Consider the following 25,235-nt stretch of genomic DNA (forward strand, 5'->3'; position numbering starts at 1 on the left):
TTTTTCCACCAGGTAAAGAATTCTTCTGTCATCTACCACCGGTTTTCTGGGCATTTTGGTGTTTATGGCTAGTGCATTAATTTATTTTTATTTTTTTTGTATCAACTAGTTCAATTGGCCACATGTATTATTTGTCATCTCTCTAATGTTTAGTTTTTTTTTTTCCAGCAAAAGAGTCTAAATGCAAATGAAATGAACCCTATACCTTTTATCTGCTTCTTTGTAAATGAAGTAATGAAAAAGTAAGGAGAAGACAACCATCCAATGACTTTTGAAAAGAAATGACATTAATGTACCTGTATATATATTTTTAGTATAGAGTCACTATTGTTACAAATCAGAATAAAAATGAATGAGAAATTGTCTAGGTGTCTAACCAGGCTAGCCAGTCTAACCAGGCTAAGCTGGAAAGTATTTTTTTTAACCAACTTAAAGCCCTGAACAGGGGCATCACTTATCTGGAAAATAGTATTTACATTAAATTGATGTATGTACCTGATATAATAGCTGGAATCCACCAGAAACACTCCACAGCCTACAAACATTGTGGTCACAACTTGCTAATCTGTAGAAAGTTAATCAAATATCTGTATGGAATTATTGCCTAATTGCTTTTGGATTCTGTTCAATGTGTTTGATCTTTGTTTCATGTTTCCCAGTGTTTTTAATAGAAAGGCTAATCCTGTGTTCGCAACTATCTCTGCTTTTAATAATAAATAGTGTTTTATCAAGATTAAAGAAAAGAGTATAAAATGTCTGTGTTTTTACTTTGACTTTGGACATTTCCATTAAACAGTCTGACTTTGTTTCTGCGAGAATAAAGCCTTCTCCTTTGACATCACAACCCTGGAGTCTGTCATCTTTAATTGGGGTTTTTACTTTGAAACAAAAATTAGTTTGTTCTTGTTTCAATTAGCCACGACAATAGATTCAAGATTTTCATGATGTTTTTATTAGCACACACCAACGGTGTTGGTGTAAGTTGGTTCTGTACAGCTTTAACAATCAACAATAAATATACATAGTACACTAAACAAAGTGTAAGACAAGAAACCAGGACAAGAATGTGAAATACTGATTAGACTGAGTGCAAATTCCGCTGAAGGGAACATGTGCAAAAAGTTGCAGTGATGAACCGGAACCAGAAGACGAAGTAATGAGTGGAGCTGATGTGTAACAGTAACGACTATTAGATTTAGGAGTGCAGATATAACATTATGGCAGTAAAGATTATGTGAACTAGGTATCTGAAGAACAGTTATGATTTGAGGTCTCTATTGGCAAGAAGAAGGAAGGAAACCTGTACTAAAGCGGCTTGATTTTGTCCTTAAAATGTGAAGATATAGAGAGAACATGAAAAGTAAACCATCACGACTGCTATAATATAATTGAAAAAAATCTTCATCTAAAGCCTTTATTTATCTATTGAGTGGACTTGAAAATCTAAACTAAAGAAAATTCCTCCACAAGCCTCAGCGAAGAAAGTTTGCATTTGTCCATAATCACTGTCAAATGACAACAGGACAAAAGTGTAGTACAATATTTGCTGATTATCAGCTCAGTTTTTTAGAAACTGTTCAGTGAAACTTTTTTTCAAGATTATACCAAAAGTCCATCTACTTTACATTTATTAGATGTAATCTATTAAGGTTCATGTTCAGAATTGATTTAGCATGTCATGATTCACGCATGTAAATGGTACAATGTGCTATAGCACAAAAACAGACAATAGAATAAAAGGGATTAGTGAAACTACCAATAAATATGACCAAATCAAATTTTACTCGTACAAACAACAAAAAAATTCTTTAGCTACATTTTTTCTTAATTTTTTTAAGGAAATTGGCTGATTTATTCCAAGCTTCCTGGAAAGCTTGCTGGAGATCTTTCTCTAAAAGCAAAATCTAAGAATGACTTAGATTAGTTATTTTGTAGAAGCTTAGTAGAAGGTTAGTTCTGATCAGAAACAGGGTTGTTACTTAATATGGGCTATAAGATAAAATAAACAGTTTCTCTGTAATATAAAGTCCACTATATAAAAAAATGAGTGAAACGTAAATGTGCACAGTTTAAATAAGAAAAAATTAACATGGACACACTTGTTTACACAGAGAACTAAAAAGGGAAAAAAAAACATGAATGAGGAACATAAATCTTGTGCAAACAACAGCCTATGATTTTATATCTTTTTTTTTTAAAAATCCAGTCACCACATTAGACTAAATTTGTGCATTTAACACTGTATGCATATAAAGCAGAAATCTGTCTACCTGATCATGGCTTTAAATCTATTTCAAACAGCTCGTTTCAGCTTGAAAACCCTGAATTAAAGCTCATAATAAATTGTTTATGCGAGTTCTTAATACTACAGTATTACTAGACATTGTCTTAACATACACTACATGGACAAAAGTATTGAGACACTTTCCAGCTATATATGATTCTTTCTCAAACTGTTACTCCAAAATTAGAGGCACACAATTGTATAGAATGCCTTTGGAGGCAGTATCATTCAATTAGCTTATGAAATCCAAAACTGTTCCAGCCAGACAATGCCCCTGTGTACAAAGCAAGCTCCATGAAGATATGGTTTACATGGATCGAAATGGAAGATCTTAAGTGGCTTGCTATAGGGTTCTGATCTTAACCCTGTTGAACACTTTTGGTATGAATTGGAACACTGACTGCACCCTGAGTCTCCTCATCTCACCTACATCAGTATCTGACTTTACTAACATCCTTGTGTCTGAATTAGCACAAATCTCCACAAGTAGATATTGTAACAGCAAATGGGGACTAAATGTATAATATGATGTTTATATGATGCTGAAACTTTCGCCCATATAGTGTATCTAGTGTTTTGGAACCCAATTTGTCCCCTCTGTGTGAGGTAAGGGCACAGCACTTGTTCTCCAGTACCCATCAATACAAATAATTTGAGACTTTAAACTGACCCAGCTCCAGAAAACAGTATAAATCTTGCTATGTGACCAGAGCCCTGAAAAAAAGGGGGAAGATGACTTGTCCCACACAAAATTATAAAATAGTTTATATTACATTTACATTACAATAGTTTATTTAGTACTGATTCAGTGTCTGACTCTGATGATTTCTGCTTCAGTTAGTTTTACACGTGCTTTGAATATTAATAACTATTTCTAACTGCATGCATTTTTTCCCCTCAATTTTCTTCAGAAATGAGTTAGGACCAGTTAGATCATCCTGTTATATGACAGCCATCAAACAAGAAGCACAAAGATATCACATGCTTCCTCTAAAACAAACGAAGCCACCGAGCACTATTTATTTCAACCTGCTGCTTATTCAAAGTCAGGGAGCAACATGACAAATTCAAAACGCTATCCACCCACTTTTGCATACCCTTCTGCCTATTTTATGTTTGATAAAATATAATAGTAATAAAAACATTGTGTTTTTGTGTCTAGTGTTTCCAGGGCATATAGGTAGAATTTTATCAAAGAGAATTTATTTTTCATTCACAAATTAAAACAACAAATAGGAATTTGCAGAACATGACTTCACTAAACTCCTGAACTAGTTGTCTTTTATCTTCTGACTAATGTGTTTAAGTATGCAGACGAATTATATTTTAAAACAATTAACTTTTACCCAATTTAAGAAAGTGTTATTTAGTCTACAGTTGGCAACAATAAAAATCAAATAATATCTGATCATATATATTTTTCCTTCAGAAAGGTTTATCATTTAAATCTGTTCTGAAGCAGTTGCAGTGTTTCTGGCAGTCAAAATAGCCACCTTGTATTCTTCCAAATGTCTGAGAAACAAAAATGATATCTCAACTTTTTCCTATGTCTGAGCAGTTTGGACTGGGTTCAAGTCCTGGATGAGATTCTGTGTAATCCAATTTTGAATTCACAGACCAATCTGAAGCTGTCTGGGAAACTCTATTTGCATTTGGTTAGTTTGAAGTAATTTCTCAATCTCTGGCTTTGAAATATCAAAGATTTTTTTTTATCTAGACGCTGGTCTTTGTGTTGCATCAAACAACACAACTTGTGTTATGAAACATTCTTTCGCAAGTGTTTTTTTAATAGACAGCACGCAACATCCTGTAATCAATACGATGATAATCAAGTAAATGATGAGTATATTGTTAATATAATCTGTGCCAATGGAGGGCACTAGTGTTCCCTTTCAGGAACTTGAGCTGCGTCAAAATGCTTTGGGAACGCTTCCATCTTGTCCACGCTCTGAATCACGTGTGTAATCCCTTTAATTGAAAAGCACGGCTTCACAGGGGGGTGACGTCACGTCCAGTAAGTTATAAAAGCACATGGAGTGAAGTCAACGCTAGCTTCTGTTTGTTCATGTTTATGGTAAGTGTTAAATGTCAGAGAAAAAAAAGAATAAGCAAGCGATCGTTCCGACTGTGCATCACTTGCTTGCATGCTCTGCAAGCTAGGCCTTGAGGAGATATTGGAGGTTGTGACCCGTGCCATAGCAAAACTTGATATAGATTGGCCGGCCGATGAACAGAAAGCTGCTCTGTCCAGTAAGCTCGACGATCGCTTTCTGTGAACTACGTCACAACCTCCACGTCGGGGTTTGCCTTTCTTTCGGACCTGCGAACCGAGTTGTCCAGGTCCTGGGCTCAGTCCTATTCGCCGTATTCAGTTTAAATCTTTGTTATACTCCAACCTAGTGGGACTAAATAAGTGTGATTATGGGTCGATGCCCCGGGTTGTAGAGATGCTGGCTAGGTGTTGCATTGTCCTTTAAGACCCCAATTATACCCCAATTGTGTTACAAGCGTATCAGGCTGACCTGCTGCAAGAGCTAGATGTGGGCGGATTTGGCTTTTAGGGCCACAAAAGAGACCACTGTGGGTGTTGGCCGGTCTATGGCCGCCCTAGTCTCCTCTGTGATGCACCTATGGCCCACCCTATCCTATCTCTATCCTTCTGAAAGGGACAGAGCTCGACGCAGTGGGCAGTATTTCAGCACTTCTTCCCATGTCGCTCTCATGGGGCTGCTCGGTGGGTGCAGCCCCTAAAACAACCCAGCACCTCCTGAGGAATGGCAGCTCCACCCTCAAGTGGTGGAGCAGATCTAGGAGAGATTGGGCAGGGTGCAGGTAGACTTAAAAAACATTGCACTGTCCCCTCTGGTTCTTCCTTACACCCCCAGCCCCCCAGGACTGGATGCCTTTGCTCTGTATGGCTCTGTCCTCCTGGTGGCCCCATGGTAGCCAGGCAGACCTGGTTGCCCTTTTAGAACACCCTCCCTGATAGATTCCACTAAGGAGGGATCTTCTCTTTCAGGCAGGGGGCACAATAGTTCACCCCTGCCAAGAGTTGTGGAGACTGTGGCCGTGGCCCCTAGGGTGGCACAGCTCCGACTCTCCAGTCTCTCCACTAAAGTGGTAGAGACCATTCTCCAATCCAGAGCTCTCTCCATGAGTAGGTCAAATGCCACTAGATGGCGCCTGTTAAGTGCATGGTGCGATCAGCACCAATTGGATCCAGTTAACTGCCTAGTTGGTTCAGTGCTAAAATTCTTCAATAGCAGTTCACCGAAGGGTTGACTCCATCCACCCTTAAAGTCTACGCATCCACCATTTTGGCTTACCACACCCCCTGGCAGGGCAATCACTGAGCAGAGACCCTTTGTCGATGCATTTTCTCTGTGGCAAGCTGAGACCTCTGGTGCAACCAAGAGAGCCTGCATGGGACTTGGCACTGGTGTTGGAGGCTCTATCTGAGCACCAATTTAAACTGCTGGCCAAGGCATCTTGGAGGGTTCTTACACCTAGGGATGTGTTCTGCCTGGCCTATTTTTCTCTTAAGAGAATTGGGAAGAATCTTCAGGCCCTCTCGCTTCCCCCGTCTTTTCTGGAGTTCACTCCAGGTATGGCCAGCTACGACCCTCTGAGGAGAGGCCTTCTTGTGAACAAGTAGATGCTTAGCAGATGAATTGTTGATGCTATTGCATCCTCCTATGAGTCTTCTGGTCCTGCTCCTTTTGGGGTGAGAGCGCACTCAACCTGAGTGTGGCAGCCTCTAAGGCTTGATCTTCTGGAGTTTCCCTCAATGACATCAGTAACACTGCGGACTGGTCTACCCCACTGCCACTCCTAGCCCAATGTCCTTCGACCTAGCTGTGCCTTCACACACTAAGCAGGGACTGGTCAGTCTGGCAGTATTGGACTCTTGTTTAAAGTGCTTTTGATGCTGATCGAGTTCCTGAAAAGGAACGTCGCCAGGTTATTTATGTAACCCTGGTTCCCTGAGGAAATGAGACGCTGCGTCTCCAGGCCACACTGCCGGCGTCCCTGCAGCGCTTACTTTTCCTTTCAAAAGCTAGCGCTGGCTTTACTCCATGTGCTTTTATAGCTTCCTAGTTGTGACATAACCCCGCCGGTGGGCCACGCTTTTCCATTGGACGGATTACATATGTGATTCAGAGCGTGGACAACGTGGAAGCATTCCCACGGCATTTTGACACAGCATCTTGTTCCCTTAGGGAACTAGGTTACATATGTAACCTGGAGAAATTTTGTATGGAACTGTGATAAATAAGTCATATGGCAGGTGTTGCCCTGAACTCAGTGTATAGTGTTGGTGGTGTTGAGGATAAGCACCCCTGTATATGATTGCATTAAATACAAATATAATAATAAATAAAAAAATAGGGCTTAACAGGCACAAAAGCCTATTAGTACTTCCTTCAAGGTAAGTGCGCAACGGAAGGGTCACTTAGATTGTCAGAGTGTGACTCAGGCTGCATCGCATCTGATTGAAGACTTGCTTTCATCTTTTCCTGCTCTCCTTCCACTGCATCTCCCAAAGTCACTGGAATTGGAAAGAGAGATTTTCTGGAAAAGGAAACAAAGTAAATCCCCCATAAAGGTTTTTCAAAGTATATTAGCAAAGAAAAAGAGATGTTATCAGACTCCCTTACACCCACAGTCAAACATAGAGGTAAAATCTTAATGGTTTGGGGTTGTTTTGGAGCAGAGAAGGTTGGAGACTTATTCCAGGTGAAAGGACGTACTTCATACTTCAACGCCATGCAATTTCATCTGGACTGCGGCTAATTATAACAAACTTTACCATACAACAAGACAATGACCCAAAGCATACGTCCAAGCACTATAACTGTTATGTAGAGAGCAAACAGTGGACTGAAGTGCTATCTATTTTGGAATGGCCTGCCCACCACATTTTAAGCCTATTGAACTGCTCTGTGATTAACTGGATTACAAGGTTAGAAAGAAATCTCGTTAGAAAGCTTGTGTTGAACAAATTTGGGAAGTTTTACAAAATGCATAGCAAAGTATTTCAGCTGAATGTTTGGAGAAACAAACTGTCTAAATGCGAAGAGTGTGTAAAGCTTTATTAAAATAAAGTCTAATTTATACATTTATATATTTTAGGTTATGTATATATGAACAGTTTCCCTTTGAAATCTGACCTGGCAAGCAGAGAATATTAAACTATAGGCTGTACTACAGGTTGTCTCTACTAACTACTAATGTGTAAACATTTCTAGTGTTGTGCATGTAACCGCATTTTAAATGCCTTTCTTTAAATAATCTGTTGTGCTGTATCTTTTCATGGAACACCGTTTTCTTTTTTTGCCAAAGATATGTTTAAATGCAATCTGAAATACAAATAAAAAATGAATAGGTATGGAGACTTTTGGGGGACTTTTTTAGCATGTCTTAGCATGTACCTGTCTCCGCTCTGTGTGATAAGCCTCCGACATGTCTCCATCTGCACATCCAGGCCTCTTTTCATGCTGCACATCTCCATGTACTCATGCAGGTGCCTGTTCATGTCTGATTTTGCTGTGGCCAAATCCAGCTGTAAAGATTGTAGAGAATGGGTGTAGGAGAGATGTTGAAGCATGGGGTATTATTATGTAGATTATGGAAAATTAAGCAAGCAAGACAAAATATAACACAAGACGTCAGTGCATATTTACACTCCTGGGAAAAAAATTGGCCATTAAGCTTTTCCCCAAAACAGGTTACTTCAGTTACTACAAACTGCTGCTTCCTCAAACGGTTAAAGTACAGAATTGTATAACAGATGTCTTTGGATAGTGTAGCATTAAAGCGGCCTTTAATGATGGCCTTTAATGCCTTCAGCATGACATGCTTCTGTGCAAAAAGTGAGCAAAAAGCAAGAAATGGTATGCTTGGAGTGTCCTGCCAAAATCCTGACCTTATCCCAAATGAATACCTTTGGAATGAACTAAAACACAAACAGCACCTCAGACCTTATGGTACTTTTTACTGTCTGTACTGGTGGAACCTTTATGTTTTGTAATTTTTGATCTTGTTGCAATTAATTATATCTAAAACAAGTGATTGTGCATCAGTTTATTTGAAGCAGGTGCTTTAGCAGATGATTCGTGTTAGGAGGGCATGGATGGGCCAAGGCCTGCACCATACTTTGGCTTTTATTTAGCCACGTAAATCTCACTAAAGCTCGCAAAGCTCACATCTATGCTCCTACCAGTTGACTAACACAATAGAAAGGGACTGAATGAACATTTTGGAACCTACAAACATCCAACCAGTCCTTCTTTATATATCATGCTCTTGAGAATCCCGGATGGACGGACAATGTAAAAGAATACTATCCTCACCAATCTGTGGCAGAGGCATTAAATAAAAAAGAAAAATATTTGAATAACCCATGGGATTTCGCTGGGATTTCACATCTTGGTTACATCCAACTGCTAATGTCAGGGTCCATAAATAACTTAGCAAGCTGCATGGAACCTTAGTGTTGAAAGGCTTCATGTAGAGGTGTACAAATAAATGTACAAAACATTAAAATTGTGCACCACAGTGCCATTACCTTGTAGAGGACAGCTTTGCAAAATTAATGAAAGGACAAGAAAACATATAAATGAGGCTGCCAAAAGAGCAAAAGCAGCATTATATGCGATGCAAGAATATCTGGCAACAGTTTTTTTGTATTCACATGTATGGGGTAGGGTAGGATCGTAAATAGCTGAATTGTAAATAGTAAATAGATCCAAATTATAATCTATTCTGGCATAACACCTGCAGGCCTCTGTTTCCAGATGCATAATAATGACCCAAAAAACAAAGGAATGGCTTCAAGAAAAGCTCAACGTTTAGGAATGGCCCAGTCAGAGCCCAGATCTAAATCAAAAACCTGTGTAATGATTTGCGACAGCTGTGCACAGAAAATCCTCTTGTAATTGAATAAATCTGGAGATTACTTTGGTAAACTTCACATGAATAGCCTAAAAATTCATTATGTTACTGAACAACTCCATAAGTTTAAAGATAAATTTGGACTCTGATTAAAATTGCTACATTGGCTTAGGACCACAGTTGGCATGAACAGGTCTGTATTTAATCACTGTACAGCAGAGGTGGGAAGTAACAGAGTACAAATACTTTGTTACTGTACTTAAGTAGATTTTTCTGTTATCAGTACTTTACTCCACTATTTATTTTTCAGACTTTTTACTTTTACTCATTACATTTTTACACAAATATCTGTACTTTTTACTTCTTACATTTTCAAAACCGGCTCGTTACTTTAGTTTTAATCCATCAATTTGGTGAAATATATTTTTTTATTTTCACTGCGCCGATTTCAGCCGAACAACCGATTTCCTGTTACTGCGTGTCTTTTTCAATCCGCTGGTCGTCCTTTCTTTACTCAGATATAAAATAAATAAATAAACTTCACCGAAAAATTATTTTAATCAGTAAACTTTTGTTTTATTTATGCGTTAAGTTTCAAATCAAACACCAAATCCGCCATGTTTTACACAATTAACCCTCTAGGTGGCGTTTTGTGGGTTTTTTCCCTCATAATGGCGACACAAACTACTTTTTACTTAAGTACATGTCAGAGCCAAGACTTCTTTACTTTCACTTGAGTAAAAAAGTTTAATCAGTACTTCAACTTTTACCCGAGTATTTTAAAACATGAGTATCTGTACTTCTACTTAAGTAATGGATGTGTGTACTTTTGCCACCTCTGCTGTACAGCACCTTAAAAATAATGGAACTGTAATGAATGTAAATTCAGTGTCATCCAACTGAGGATCAGTTCCCTTCTGAGTCTGGTTCCTCTCAAGGATTCTTCCTTATGCCATCTCAGAAAGTTTTTTCTTTCCACAGTCTCCACTATCTCACTCATTTAGGAAAACTTACAATGAGAAGAAACATTGAAATAGAAACTTTAAAACTTTTTTTTATCTCTCTAAAGATGCTTCACCACAATGTCCATTGTGTCCACAAATTTAGGAGAGTTTTAAAAGAACAGTAGAGTAAAATTACCAATTCATGATCTAAGCTACTAATGTTTGAAGAAAACTAGACAGCATTTTCTCGTGTCTTAAAAATGTTATGGTGAAAACATAGGTAATTATGCCCCTTCTACTTTCTTAATATAAATTCATAACATACACACACTAAAAGCACTTACCTCAATCTGGTCTATTGTCTCTTGGTATTCCATCTCACGGGACTTGAATAAAGATTCTGTGTCCTTTATCACCTCCTCAATGGACTCTTCTTGCTGTGTAAAAAAAAGACTATATTATGGCATATCTAATAAGCCAATAAATCGTATATACAGTTTAAGGCCTATACTACACTGTAAAAAATGACCTTGCTGTATGTTCTTGATTTAACTGTAGCTAACAGGCAGCGGCGTATTGCTAGGGTTCATAACAATGAAACATCAGCTCACAACGCTATGTAAAAGCCCCAAACCAAAATAACTAACAAAACAGAAATCTGCCTTACCAAGTAAAATAACAAATCTGCTGTACTCCCCAGTCACAGTACAGCAAGCTAAGAGGACCGAAAGGGAATTTTATGATATATTATCATTAGATACGTTATGATTAGTTAAAGATGACAATAGCATGCAAACATTGCCATACAGATAAAATGCTTTTCAGCTTGTTTTGCGCTGCAGGATTCTAATAGAGAATACTCGAAAAGAAAACCCGGAGTTGGTTTCAGGCTTCCTGTACAGTGTGTTTATCCTTTGGAGATACAATACTGTGCTGCATTCGAGTGGTCTGTCATCTGTTAATTCTAGCATCACCCTGAGAAACAAAATCATATAGTATATTGTGGTATTTTAAGGGACATGGCAAAAATGTTCTACAATGAAATAAACTTTTAAAGGGGAAACAGTCAGTTACTGTCAGAATTTGGCTGTTATTTTGTGTTACAGTGTAAGGCATTGATATTTTCTGCCTTTTAAGACTATATTTCAAAAGAAAATGATTCATCACAATAATATAGCACATCATGTGGATATATATTTATACAGTGCATCCAGAAAGTATTCACATCACTTCACTTTTTCCACATTTTATGTTATAGCCTTGAATTAAATTCATAATTTTCCTCAAAATTCGAACCCATAATGACAACGTGCAAGGAGTTTGTTCAAAATTTTAGCAAATTTATTAAAAATGAAAAACAAACAAAAATACATGCACATAAGTATTCATAGCCTTTGCCATGACACCCAAAATTGAGCTCAGGTGTATCCTGTTTCCACCGATCATCCTTGAGATGTTTGTACAGATTGTTTGGAGGTTACCTGTGGTAAATTCAGTTGATTGGACATGATTTGGAAAGGCATACACCTGTCTATAGAAGGTCCCACAGTTAACAGTGCATGGCAGAGCACAAACCAAACCATGAAGTCCAAAAAATTGTTTGTGGAACTCTGAGACAGTATTGTATTGAGGCACAGATCTGAGGAAGTTTTTTTTTTTGCAGCATTGAAGGTCCCAATAAGTACAGTGGCCTCCATCATCTGTAAGTGCTCCAGCCTTTCTCTGTGGATAGAGGAGAACCTTCCAGAAGAACAACCATCTCTGCAGCACTCCACCAATAAAGCCTGTATGGTAAAGTAGCCATACAAAAGCCACTCGTCAGTAAAAGGTACATAACAGCCTGCCTGACTCTCAGTATGCCAAAGGTTATTTCTGGAGGAAACCAGGCACTACTCTTGACCTGGCAAATACCATAGCATGGTGGTGGCACCATCATGCTGTGGGTATGTTTTTCAGCAGCAGGAACTAGGAGACTAGTCAGGATTGAGGGAAAGATTGCTGCAGCAATGTACAGAGACATCATTGATGAAAACCTGCTCCAGATGGCGCTGGACCTCAGACTGGGGTGATGATTCATCTTCCAACAGGACAACAACCCAAAGCACACAAACATAACATAACAAAGTAGTGGCTACGGGACGACTCTGTGAATGTCCTTGAGTGGCCTAGCCGGAGCCCAGACCTAAACCCGATTGAATGGCTCTGGAGAGATCTGAAAATGACTGTGCACTGACGCTCCCTATCTAACCTGATGGAGCTTGAGAGGTTCTGCATAGAAGAATGGGAAAAACTGCTCAACAATAGGTGTGCCAAGCTTCTAGCAACAATCTGAAAAAGACTTGAGGCTGTAATTGGTGTTAAAGGCGCTTCAAAAAAGTATTGAGCAAAGGCTGTGAATACTTATACTTAAAGATTTCAAACACACACCTTTCACGTTGTCATTATGGGATATTGTTTGTGGAATTTTGAAAAAAATAATTAATATAATCTATGTTGGAATAAAGCTTTAACTGAACAAAATGTGGAAAAAGTGAAGCGCTGTGAATACTTTCCAGATGCACTGTACGTCTAGATGATACTGCAGACATATAAGTAAATTTGCACTGTGTTCTTGAGTGAAGCCAGTGGGAAATAACAAATGCTGTCTACCTCCCCATTAGTGTCCACAGCAAAGGTGCATCTTGGGAAATCTCCCCAGAGCAATAATGTTTCTTCCGTTTCTTCCCATGCCAGACTATCACAGTCGTCTTCAAACTCACAGTCATGCCTACAAAACACACACACACACACTTAAACATTAGCAAGCAGATTAGCAGATTAGCAAAAGAGTTCAAATGAGTATTAAAACTTAAGACTCCTGGACATTATAAGTCAAAGTACAGAGAATCCAAAATCTTTATAAAGATTAAGAGAAAAATGCTGCACTGTGCCACCACATTAATAAATCTTGAGAAATAACATCTGGAAAATTTGTTTTTTGAAAAGTGCTGCACAAAAATGTTGACATATTCACAGCAGATGGTCTCTTTGAGCTATTAATAATTAATAAATCCAAGCATTTATATTTTGCTCATACAGAAATGAACTAGAAATTTGCTTTTATTTTAGAGATCAGTATGAGATCAGCTTTGTGTAGTTTGGGCTACAACCGAATAATGCAATTCCAGATATACACTGAAAATCAGAAATACACACCACTATTAACTTTTGTCCCCCCAAATCAGCAAAATATTTTTTCTTATGTCTATTACTATTTTTTATCTGCTTCTTAAACTGAAGCTGGAGCAGGAATTTTCTAGAAACCCTCCACACAATAGTCAATGCGCTGTAAAGCAGTGAATACTTTATTTATTGTTCCCTTATAGATGACCTAACCTTCGTGATGTGGTTCATCCCCAAACTCTTACCACAACATTGGAGGCACATAATTGTACATTTGTATGTCTTTGGATACAGTAGCATTGAACTTTCTCTTTAAATGAACTAGGAGACATGAACCTGTTCCAGCATAACAAGCCCCATGCACAAAGCAAGCTCAATCAAGATTTGTTTTATATGGGAAACAGTGGAAGATCTTTAATGGTCTGCTATAGAGCTCAGACCTCAACCCTACTGAACACCTCTGAGATGAATTAGAGCACTGATGGCACCCCAGGCCTCCTCACCTCGCCTACATCAGTACCTGACTTTACTAACACCTTGTGGCTGAAAGATCACAAATCTACACAAGCACACTCTGAAATCCAGTGGAACATCTTCCCAGAAGAGTGGTGGTTATTATAACAGCAAATGCTAACTAATTGGAATGGGATGTTCAGTCCCCACAAGGTTCTCATAGTGGAAAAATTATCTGGATATGCTACATCCTCATATACATCTGGAGATCTGTTGAAAATATGGAGTGCAGTCTCATGCCTATGCTTTTAAACATGAACACAGGACCTGCAGATCTACAAGAAGTAATAATTTGATAAGAGTGGTTTGAACCTACGAATACAGTGACCTTTAATTATTTAATTTAATAATGGTCATACGTCATTTTGTCGCGTTACAGCAGATACTAAACAGTCCTCCGTTGAAGCTACAGTACAAGCCTGTTTTATGCAGCAATGATGTTTTTTTTTTTTCTCAGAAGCTCAAAAACTTACAGCTGGTTGAGTATCCTCTGCATTTCTTCATTGACTGGATTGGTTGTTGAGCCACATGGATCCGCTTCTTTAATCTTGCTTTCCTCGCTCTCAGAAAGACTGACCGGGTCCTCAGCAATGTTGGGCTTATTAGTGAAGGAGGCTTGTTTCGTTTGACGAGTCAGTGTTGAGGGAGGTGTAGCTACCTGCTAATGTAAGAAAAAGCTTCTGATGTAACTTGATAACAATTGCGACACAAAATCAAACACTGAAAATCCGCTTTATAGTAAAACAGTTTTTGAAAATGTCAGAAAATAGCAATTTTAGAAAATAGACTTTTGAATCAGGTTTGCAAAATGTGAAAGAATTGATAAACAGTTATTTTATTTACATTTGGATTATATTCTTGTTGAAAGTAACCACATTAAACTAATAACTTTGAAAAGCCTTATGCTAAGTGTTAAACAAGAATAACGAGACAACAAGCCAGAAAAATGTTAAACAATATAATAAGATAATATTCTGTTATATGGACAATGATTCTGTCTGGCAAATGACAAGGCCCTTCTCCTGTTTACAACCATGTCCCTGAGTACGATTGTAGACGTAAAAACATGTAATTATTTGTGTCTGTATCTATTTAGTGCTCCAAATATCTGTCTGTATTCGAATTTGAACTAAAAGTGGATGTGGTTTAGATTTAAGATTACTTATGTAAAACCTGTAAAACTCTAGTAAAGGAAGAACAGTGCTACTAGAAAAAGAAGCAAATACATTCACAAAAATCTGTGGGGAAAAAAGCAATTTGCAGAATTTGACATTTAGCTCTTGCATATCTACAGTTGCTCAGCTACATCATTTGAGTTCATACCAGCCATAGGCCTTTCAGTAGACCTTTCTCTCAAGCTTTATAGTTAATGTGACTTGGTATTTTTTAATACTGACATCTATACCTAATCAGGGAACAACTGTTCTTATACTTGACAAAGAAATATAAATTTATTAACAGTTGATCAAATTTACTTTTGTGATCTGGAAAGTTCCCTGGAATACAGTGTTACAAGTCAAACTGGGCTCCTTAAAGCACCATTAATTGCTGTGGAAACAATACAGTACCTGTAGAGAGCTCTAGTCTTTAATTAAAAAAAAAAAGCATTGAATTGATCATTGCATTCAGACTAGGCAACAGTTTTTTTTCCTCAATCTATCATGTTCCTATACTCTTGTATACTATTCTCTTTTGCACATTGTACTGTATAGCATATTATTAAGTAGGTTTACTGGTCGGCACTATTTTGTGTTTTGTGTATTTGTCCCACACTGTTTTGTGTTGTCTGTCTGCACTGTCTTTTGTCTGCACTGTTTGCACTCGGTTGCACACGATGCACTTTATGTGGCGAGGACACTTAGCTCTGTGTTCTGTTTTGTAGCTCTATGTTGTGTAATGTAGCACTAGGGTTCTGGAGTACCACATATTTCACTGTGTACTGCATCAGCTATACAGTATGGTTAAAATTACAATAAAAAGCTTCTTGAATTGACAAATCCACAATTGCTGTTTCTTCTAAGATTCTATGTGGAACCCTGCTACCCCATTTTGTTGCTGGTCTTAGAGATTGTGGTGAGCTTTTGGTGACCCAACATGCATGCATTAAAAACCTTACACCATAATATAAATACAGGTATATGGGGGCAACAGGGCTCGTGAAACCTATCAGCATTTATTTTTTTGGCCCTGTATTCTCCAGTAGTCACCATTTCTGTACTCTTTTTAATTGGGTAAAAAGTACAAAAGCACTGACGTTTGAATGTACTTATGAATCAGAAGAACTGATTTTAATAATGTATTCAATTCAGTGTTCCATTCTCCTGCACATTTTGCCATTTTGAGCAGAGAGTTTCCTTTTGTTACAGAAACACAGTGAGAGAAACCTTACTCCACACAAACTCTCATCAGAACCATGGGGTTACGCTTGTGGTCACAATAAATGAAACAGCTTATAATTTAACACAATGTACACTATGGACAAAAGTATTGGTCACTGACTGCATTGACTGCAGTGAATGAGCACAAATCTCCACATGCATCTAGTGGAACATCTTCCCAGAAGAATTGTGTCTAATTGAACAACAAACAAATACAAGCAAGGACAAATCTAATGGTTAGGTGTCCACAAATGTTTGATCTTATAGTGTATGTATTCAGGCAAGTAAGATATTACACATTAAAATAGTGAATAGTGTGGTAAAGACAAATAGTAGTATAAAAGTACTATAATAGTACTTAAAATGTACTTAAGCACAGTAACAAAATTAAAACTTGTTACTAACTGGAGGTTGACACCCAATAATCTTGTGAAAGGTGAAACCATATTTATTCTTTAGGCTGTAAAATTGTAATGACTAATATCCTGTATACTATACTGACATGAGTTTTTGGACACTTGAACATAAGATTTATATGTGCTTTTTTAACATCCCATTCCATATTTAGTCTCCATTTGTTGTTCTAATAACCTCCACTCTTCTGGGAAGATGTTCCACTAGATTTTGGAGTGTGCTTGTGGAGATTTGTGCTTATTCAGACAAAAGGGTGTTAGTAATGACAAGTTAATTTTACAAAATCAATATTGCTGTTTAGTTTTTCAATCCTGTGTTATGTTGATACCTGGAAGATCTGAGTCATGTTTTCACAGTTCCGTTGCTGGGCTACATCGCATAGGCGGGCAGTGATGTCAATCCGTCTGCATATGTCCATGTCCACCTTCATGGCTTTCTCCTGGATCTTACTATCCAACTCAGAGAGGTTCTGATGAGAATTAGGAGTAATCAGATTAGGTAGAAAAATAACATTAAAAACCTCTAGAATATTCTTTAATAATTTTTAGTTAAATTACAATGAACTGTTAGTTATATACTGCGGCTATAAAAAAGTTTGAAAACACCTTTTAGGGTTTTTGAGCGACAGATGCCTGTTTGTTTTACTTATAGGTAATAAGCTAGGTACTTTAATGGTATTAAAATATCACTGTTTGTTCAATAAATAATGCTTAAATAGCTTGAACGTTTGTTGCTCATTGTCTTGTTGCATGGTGGAGTTTAGTCCAATTTTCCACAGTCCAGATGGAATTGCACGGTGCTGAAGTATGGAATGGTAGCCATGTTGGTTCAGTTTTCCTTTCACCCAAAATAAGTCTCCAACCTTCCCTGCTCCAAAACAACCTCAAATCAACCTTCCACCACCATCTTTGACTATGGGTGTGAGACAGTCTGGTTACATCTCCATCAAAAGAACATACATGTGTCTTAAATACGATAAAAGACTAGGTGTTTCCAAACCTTTTCTAATAATATGATAAATGAACTCACGTTGCTCATGAGGCTCTTGAAGACATTGAGCTCAGATTTCAGTTGCTTTACTCGGAGAGCAAGCTTATCCTGGCACATCTCGCTCATGTATAGGTCCTAGACACATACATGTAAGTGATATTGGCATATTCCAGTCATGAAAGATTGACAGGTAGATGAGTGTTTATCAGAAAAGCGCTTTCATTCACTTGCAGAACATTTAGTTTGAATTGTTTTGACCTTGTAGCGCATTCTGAAAAGCTACACACACATGACAAGGGTTATCTAGAATTTGAATAGAAAGATCAAGTGGTTACTCGTTTTCCTTTAAAGCATATTGTATTTATTTATGCTTTCAGGAGTCCCTTAAGAAATGTACTGTTTTTTATTCATTAAGTCAGTTTTGCACCGCAAACATCAATAACTTGTCAATGCTGGAAAATCACCTGGGTTTAAGTGGAATAATCCACAACTAGGTCTGTGTTACACAATATTAATACACCCTGCTTCTCTTTGGGTGGTTATTCCCCTCCATGCCATATATTAAAATCATGTAATGCACGCCAACAATTAATTATACCATATATATATTTGAAAAGCATTGCTAAACAAGTCACATTAGTAACTGTAATTCTTGGGACATTGTTGAAAAATTTAACTCATAGCTTACTGACAGCAGGCAATGGACTCTTATGAAGACACTTAAAGTCAGTTTAGCATTTTTTAAGACAACTCATACATACAATAGGGCATGACTGTAATATTACATTTAGAATATCAAAAACAAAGTATGGGTTTCTATCTTTTTATGAAATTGGTTGGTTGAGGACTTGGGGACTCTTGGAGTCACCTGGGGACTCTTGGAGTCACTTGGGGACTGGTAGCTCAATGGGTAAGGCTCTGGGCTACTGATTGGTACAGTCGGGGGTTCACGGTAGGCCCTTGAGCAAAGCCCTTACCACATTATGGCCCAAGGGGCCTGTATCAAGACTAATCCTGTTCCCAGCTTCCTAGCAAGCTAACAAGCTAGGTTTGCAAAGTATGAATTTTACTGTACTGTAAGTATATGTTGTAAGTGAAGCCAATACAATCTCTTGAAGGACTGACAATATTAACATTTTTACAATCTGTATCATGGCAATTTTATTTTTACAGAATCAAGATGTCTTTGCCACATTTCAAAAACTGAAAGCAACCCTTTGTGGGTATATTATGTAAAAATTACAGTGTCAAATGTGTGTAACTGTGTGGATAAGCTGTCTGTTAAACGTTAAATTGAGTCTTTGTTGCCCTCAGTTCTGCTTCAGTATGTAAATAGTTGGTATTTTTCTTTTGGAATTCTTCATCTCTATTATTATTTTCTGATTTATAAGTAAGCAACACTGTTACTAAGGCTAGCTGGGTATTCATCTATATTAAAGATTATAAATGAACAACAAATTGCTTTTGTCCACATCTTCCCAGCTAACTCACTCTAAAAAACTATCATAGGCTTTCCAGGGTAACTTGTGGCTTATCAGGGACACAGGATTTTCATTTCAGGATTTATAATATTTTTTTCTGTACTAACTCTAGCAAAAAAACAACATTATATAATCCAGTTTCAATAAAATAAAATAAAAGCATATGCATTTCTATTTAAATCCTCCTGGACACAAAATCTACTCATACAATTTTTGTGGCAGGATGTAGATTGCTACTCCCTATCCATGAAGCTGATGTTGGTGTTGCTCTTGTACCTTAAAACCAATGCTCCATCATCAACCTCAAACTCATGACCTTGAGATTAAGAGTATTATGCACTACCACAAGAGCTAGCAAAGCCAGGAATAGCATGCACAACACTGTGTTTAAAAAGTCTGATCTAATATTTTACCTCTTCTAATTCAGCTATCCTCTCCTGTATGTCCATTCTTACTGCATACTCCTCCTCCCACCTGCCATGAAAGAAGAAACATCATAAAATATACAGTAAATATAATTGAATAAAATGTACATATAGTATGTTTAAATTGACCAGTGTTGTGATTGTACTTTGTGCATAGTCTTGAAGTGCTTTCATACATATTTTATTTTCATATTTTGTCTTAAGCAGACCTTTATACATCACATTGAATATACTCTAGAGCAAAACAGCATTTTGTTAGAATGTTTAGCATTGTATATACACTATATGGACAAAAGTACTGGACCAGGCAGGTTTGAACTGCTTTTTTTCTCTTAATAAATAAAAATCATTTATAAAAACTGAATTTTGTATTTATATTTTATATATAATTTGCGCAATATTAAACTTTGCTTGGTGATCTCAATTATTTAGCTGTGACAAACAAAAATCAAAAAGGGGCAAAAACTATTTCACAGCACTGTAGGTATAAATTGCAAACATATACATATTGCAGCTGTGAGGATTTACCAAGGAAATGCTTCAGAGATGGTTTTGCCCTCCAGTACACTGCCTTTGACACTTTATATCGCAAATGCATTGAATAAATGTTTTGATATAAATAGTTATTTCCTCCTTAGAGACGCCAAATAGATGATGAGGCAACGTCTGAAACTGGCAAAAGTGATAAAACAAGATGTACAATTTTCCTTACATGGATGCATTCTCTTAGATTAGTTAAAATACTTAAAAATAAGTAATCATATAATAAATGTGACATTACAAATGTTAAGTGATTCATTTGTAGCGTCCGCATGGGGCACAAGGAGCATTCAGAGTCATGCTGCATTGCAGATGCTGAAGCACTGGGGGAGGGGGAAAAGTCAAACTGAGAGGAGCCAGAGAGTGTGTGTGTGTGTGTGTGTGTGTGTGTGTGTGTTTGTGTGTGTGTGTGTGTGTGTGTGTGTGTGTGTGTGTGTGTGTGTGTGTGTGTGTGTGTGTACAAAGTGGTTTTATTTTGGTACTATTTACTGTAACAGGGCTTAGTGTAAAATGTCAGAAGAAAAGGTCCAACAGTTCAGCAAAAAGAGGAAAACAACGTCAAAACATCGTGCACAGAAAACTGACGCAGGCACGAGGAAAGCAGGAAAGAAAAATGTTCTTCCACATAGGGTCATAAACTAATATTTGATTGTAGTGTGCAAATCAGCTGAATATACAGCTAACAAGTAAGCTATGGTTAGGTCAGCCAGGAGGATTTTTTTGCTGATTAAACAAAAATCTGTTATTGCATACAGGACTCTGAAAGGTCGATGCAGATAGGGCATAAACGTGTTAAACACCTTACCATGTGTGCATTTTGCTATGAAATCTATCATAAAGAATATTACCATTACAACATACAATATAATGACAAAAGTGTTGAGACACCTGATTTTTTCCAGCTATATGTGCTTCTTTCCCACACTGTTGCCACAAAGTTGAAGGCACACTATTGCATAGATATGGAGTCTAAAAGAAGTTAAGTGTCCTGCACAAAGCTCTGACCTTAACCACATGAACACCATTGGGATGAATGACTGCATCCCAGACCTCCTCATCCAACATCAGTACCTAAGCCTACTAAATCACAATTCCTCACAGCCACACTCCAAAATAGAGTGGAAAACCTTCCCAGAAGATTAGAACTCTGAAACTCTGGAATAAGATATGAGATATCAGCTAATATATGATTGTAATGGTCAAGGTGTTTACAAATTTTGGGCTAAAAGTATTTATTAAAGGATGTTATTGACGGATTGAAAAAAACTATTTTCTACATGCATGGTATAAATGTAAGGAACTTTACATTTTTTTAAAATGCATGTAAACAAGTGTCATGCAGGGTTCTTTAAAAAGTAAATAAATAAATGCAAAAGAACTCTCCATTTTACAAATGAATTTTTTAAATGAAGTGTATGAAAGCATATATGCTAGTTAGATCCAAAGCAGTGGTCTAATGTGATAACTTAGTCGCTATTTTGCATAATTTGAGATCAGTATTAGAGAAATCTTGCTTTTTTTAATCGACCCAAAATCACCTATAAGATATGAATTTAGTGCAGAGACAAAATATAGACAACATATTTAGAGGCTGTGCAGGTGACACATTCCATAATGATAAAAAAAAAAAAAAAAAACAGTAATTTGCATCCTTAAATAACAAAATGTTCAGTATTATAATAGGATATGGTCATTTTTACTGGGGTAAAGTCTGGGATAACAATCAGTGGATGATAGAACAGAAAATTTGTAATAAAATTTTTGACTGAATATATGTAAAGCATACAAAATGCAATATTATATATTAAATAATTGGAGCAGAAAGGCTGTGATTGGTCAGGATGCTCAAATCATAAAATAAGTAAATAGAGGACTAAATCAATGAGCAATATTGGCAGCCATATTGTATTTTGTCCAAAACATACATCTTAAACCATGGTTCATGGAGATATGATAGTGCAGGAATGCTGACCTTTGCTTGTATTTGTCTCTTTCCTGTTTCACTTTGGCCAGTACGTTATTAAGGGCCCGGATCTCCGGTGTAATAGTGTCAATTTGAACCCCAACCCCGTCCTGGTATGGCCATGTCATTCTGCGATCTGAAACCTTCAACTCCCAGCTATTGTTGAACCTCTCGGCAGGGTTGTGAAACCAAATCGAGGTGGGATGGCGTGCCTGATGAGGCACAGAGTCTGAAAACCTTCGTGTTTCATATCCATCACAGCCTTGTTTGATACTGGAGGAAAGATTGGAATTCAAGTCCATCACACCTACTGGATCTAAATCCCCAACCTTGCTCCCGGTGCTGTTAAGCGTTGGTCCTAATAAAGTTCTGGTCAAGCATGCAGAACCAACTAAACTGGAACTTGGTAAAAGGTCTGGTGCTGAATGGACAGCGCCATTTCTTTGAGCCTGTCCAGATCCTCTGACGTTATTGTTGGCCTCCAGGGCTTGCTGAAGCTGATTTTCTAGTGCTTTGTTTCGGCGCTCAAGCTCATGCACTTTATCCAGGAAGCAGCGGAATCGCAAGTTGAGAGTCTTTAGGACGCTGATGTTGGAGCCCAGGTCACTGCGCAGAGCTGCAGCAGCAGGAGGAGGAGGAGAAGGAAAGGATGCGCGGTGCAAAGGACCGCTCGGATGTTGATACTGAAAGCTGTTGGACAGAAAACCCGAATCAGAACTATCTTGTCCAGGATCCCCAAAGCAAAAAACTGGATCTGGTGATCGGGCGTAGACGGGTTCTGCATCTGATAAACCCATCCCGAGATTCTGCGTCTGATGGACCGCGTACGCGCTCGCACCCAAACTGCCATTCATTCTAGAGTAGGAAAATCAGAAGTGCTCGACATCTGGCATGAACTCCGTTTTCACAGATAATCCCTTAGTGTTTTTAGGCTGCTGTAGCCAAGCAAAGGTTGAACTGCTGCTGTGTTGGACAGGAAGTCTGATGAAGTGCGCGCGTGTGTGTGTGTGTGTGTGCGCAATGATGCAGCTCATAGTTTACCAGTGTTACTCTAGTAGACCTTCTTCAAAATCAATAAGGTATTTCTTTGCGCATCAGGCATTCAAGCGATGCTGCGTATTTAACTGGAGATGTTTGAGAGTTTAACAATGCGAATCATTTTTTGTGAAGTTTATTATGTGTTTCCTCCTTTTTTTGGTGCGCGCAACATGCTCCAGGTTTTACGACATAATAATGACGTCAGTAAGCACCAAAAAGAACTGCGCACGTCAACCCGATCAGCTGATTAAAAGTCTCCTATATTTTGGAGGAATAATAATAATAATAATAATAATAATAATAATAATAATAATAATAATAAAACAAAAAAACTAATTCACAGACCATTTACAATACTCTCCTCTCAGCTCTAGAATGATAAGACAAAATGGTTAAGAAATACAATTCATGTGTTACTTAGTAATTCATTATTAAGGTCAATAATTTATACATTGGGGTGCCAATAATTATGCCACACAAATATTTAACAGAAAAAGGTAAGAATGTATTACATTTGAAATTGTTTACTGTTCATAAGAGCTGAGCTTTTTGGTGATTTCTTTTGATAAACAATCAAAACAATAAAAAACAAGTGTAACACTATTACTCAAAGAACACCATATATATATACACTATATGGACACAAATATTGGGACACTTGATTTTTCCATCAGTATGTGTTCTTCTTCTCCAAAATGGAACCACAATGTTAAATGCATTTTAAGTACAAGACCCAAACCTGTTCAAGCATGATAATGCCCCTGTGCACAAAAGCCAGCTCCATGAAGATATGGTTCCTTCTTGAGTCTGGTTCCTCTTAACGTTTCTTCCTTACACCATCTCAGGGAGTTTTTCCTTGTCACACTTGCCACCAGCTCGCTCATCATGGACAAACTTACACATAAAGAACATCTTATTCATTTTTTATTCCAACATTATCTACATAAAGCTGCTTTGAGCCAATGTTCATTGTTAAAAGTGCTATACAAATAAAACTGAATTGAATTGAACATGTGTTGGAAAGATCTTGAGGGACCTCCTATAGAGCTCTGACCCCAGCTTTAGTGAACACCTTTGGGATGAATTGGAACGCTGAGTGCACCCAAGGACTCCTAACCTCACCTACATCAGCAACTACATTTATTTACACCCATGTAGCTGGATGATCACAAATATTCACAAGCACACTGCAAAATCTAGTGGAACATCTTCCCAGAAGAGTGGATACTATTATAACAGCAAAAAGGGACTAAATGTGGAATGGGATGTTAAAAAAACACATAAAAAAGGTTTTAGATCCACAATTACCTTGACGATGCTAAAGAGGTTAACAAAAGTGGTGATACAGTCATAACAATAAATCTACTGATTCGTGTTTGAGTCTCTCAGCACAACTGGCTCTGTCTGGCTTCATCTCCATAACAACAGAGGCTGAGGATCATAGGTAATGTTGACAGAAATGCCGACCATTACTTTTTGCAGAAAATATATGGTTAGGGTTATACTGTAATAAATGTGTGTGTCTCTAATTAACGCAGTCTCCTTAATTATTTGCTGTATTTTAACTGCAAAAAAACACTGATAATGGGTTATAAATATAAAAAAAGCAGAATATAAAGCAATAAAAACAAGGATAAAATCTCATTATTATATGTTGAGTAATTCTAATAAAATAAAATAAATTACAACTCAGAAAATTTTAATTAAAAATAACTACAAAACCCATAACAAATTAGAAAAAAACTATACAGCGTCTGTGGTACCCAGTGGCAGAAAGAAAAATGTGGAGGAGGCACCAAATATACTTCACATTGAAATACATTACATGAAAAGTTGTGCTCTGTGACACGAAAAAAGAGAGAAATTCGTGTCCATGACCACAAATCAGTAGATTAAATGCTGTGAAACTGTGGGCTCTAAAGTAGAGATACAATTGACTGGGTGTGTATGTGTATTGCATTATACTTGTAAAGTGCACTGTTATTTCTTTAATGGATGAAGATGGTAATATACTATATCTGTCATTGTGTGGCTTTCATGAGTCTGGTGGAGCTGTGATGTGGTATCTGGCACCAAGACTTTAAATGCAGATCCTTAAAGTCCTGTCAGTAAGGTGGAGACTCCAGTGGATTGGACTTATTTGTTCAGCACATGCTAGTTTTAAACTGAGATCTGGGGAATTTGAAGGTCATATAAACTTTCTTTCGGC

General features: G+C 37.5%; 1 protein-coding gene across 1 annotated transcript; it reads right to left on the reverse strand.

Moving 5' to 3' along the window:
• Positions 1 to 929: 929 nt before the first annotated feature.
• iffo1a (intermediate filament family orphan 1a) lies at positions 930 to 23,008 on the reverse strand. The gene is made up of 9 exons (XM_046844409.1): positions 21,998 to 23,008; positions 19,474 to 19,534; positions 17,619 to 17,714; positions 16,918 to 17,058; positions 14,271 to 14,458; positions 12,772 to 12,889; positions 10,467 to 10,559; positions 7,717 to 7,847; positions 930 to 6,856 (listed from the first exon to the last, which is right to left on the reverse strand). The coding sequence occupies exons 1-9, from the start codon at positions 22,840 to 22,842 to the stop codon at positions 6,709 to 6,711; spliced, it is 1,821 nt and encodes a 606-aa protein (XP_046700365.1). The 5' UTR covers positions 22,843 to 23,008; the 3' UTR covers positions 930 to 6,708.
• Positions 23,009 to 25,235: the final 2,227 nt, after the last annotated feature.

The sequence above is a fragment of the Silurus meridionalis genome, chromosome 29 (genome assembly GCF_014805685.1).
Source record: "Silurus meridionalis isolate SWU-2019-XX chromosome 29, ASM1480568v1, whole genome shotgun sequence".
Classification (NCBI taxonomy): domain Eukaryota; kingdom Metazoa; phylum Chordata; class Actinopteri; order Siluriformes; family Siluridae; genus Silurus; species Silurus meridionalis.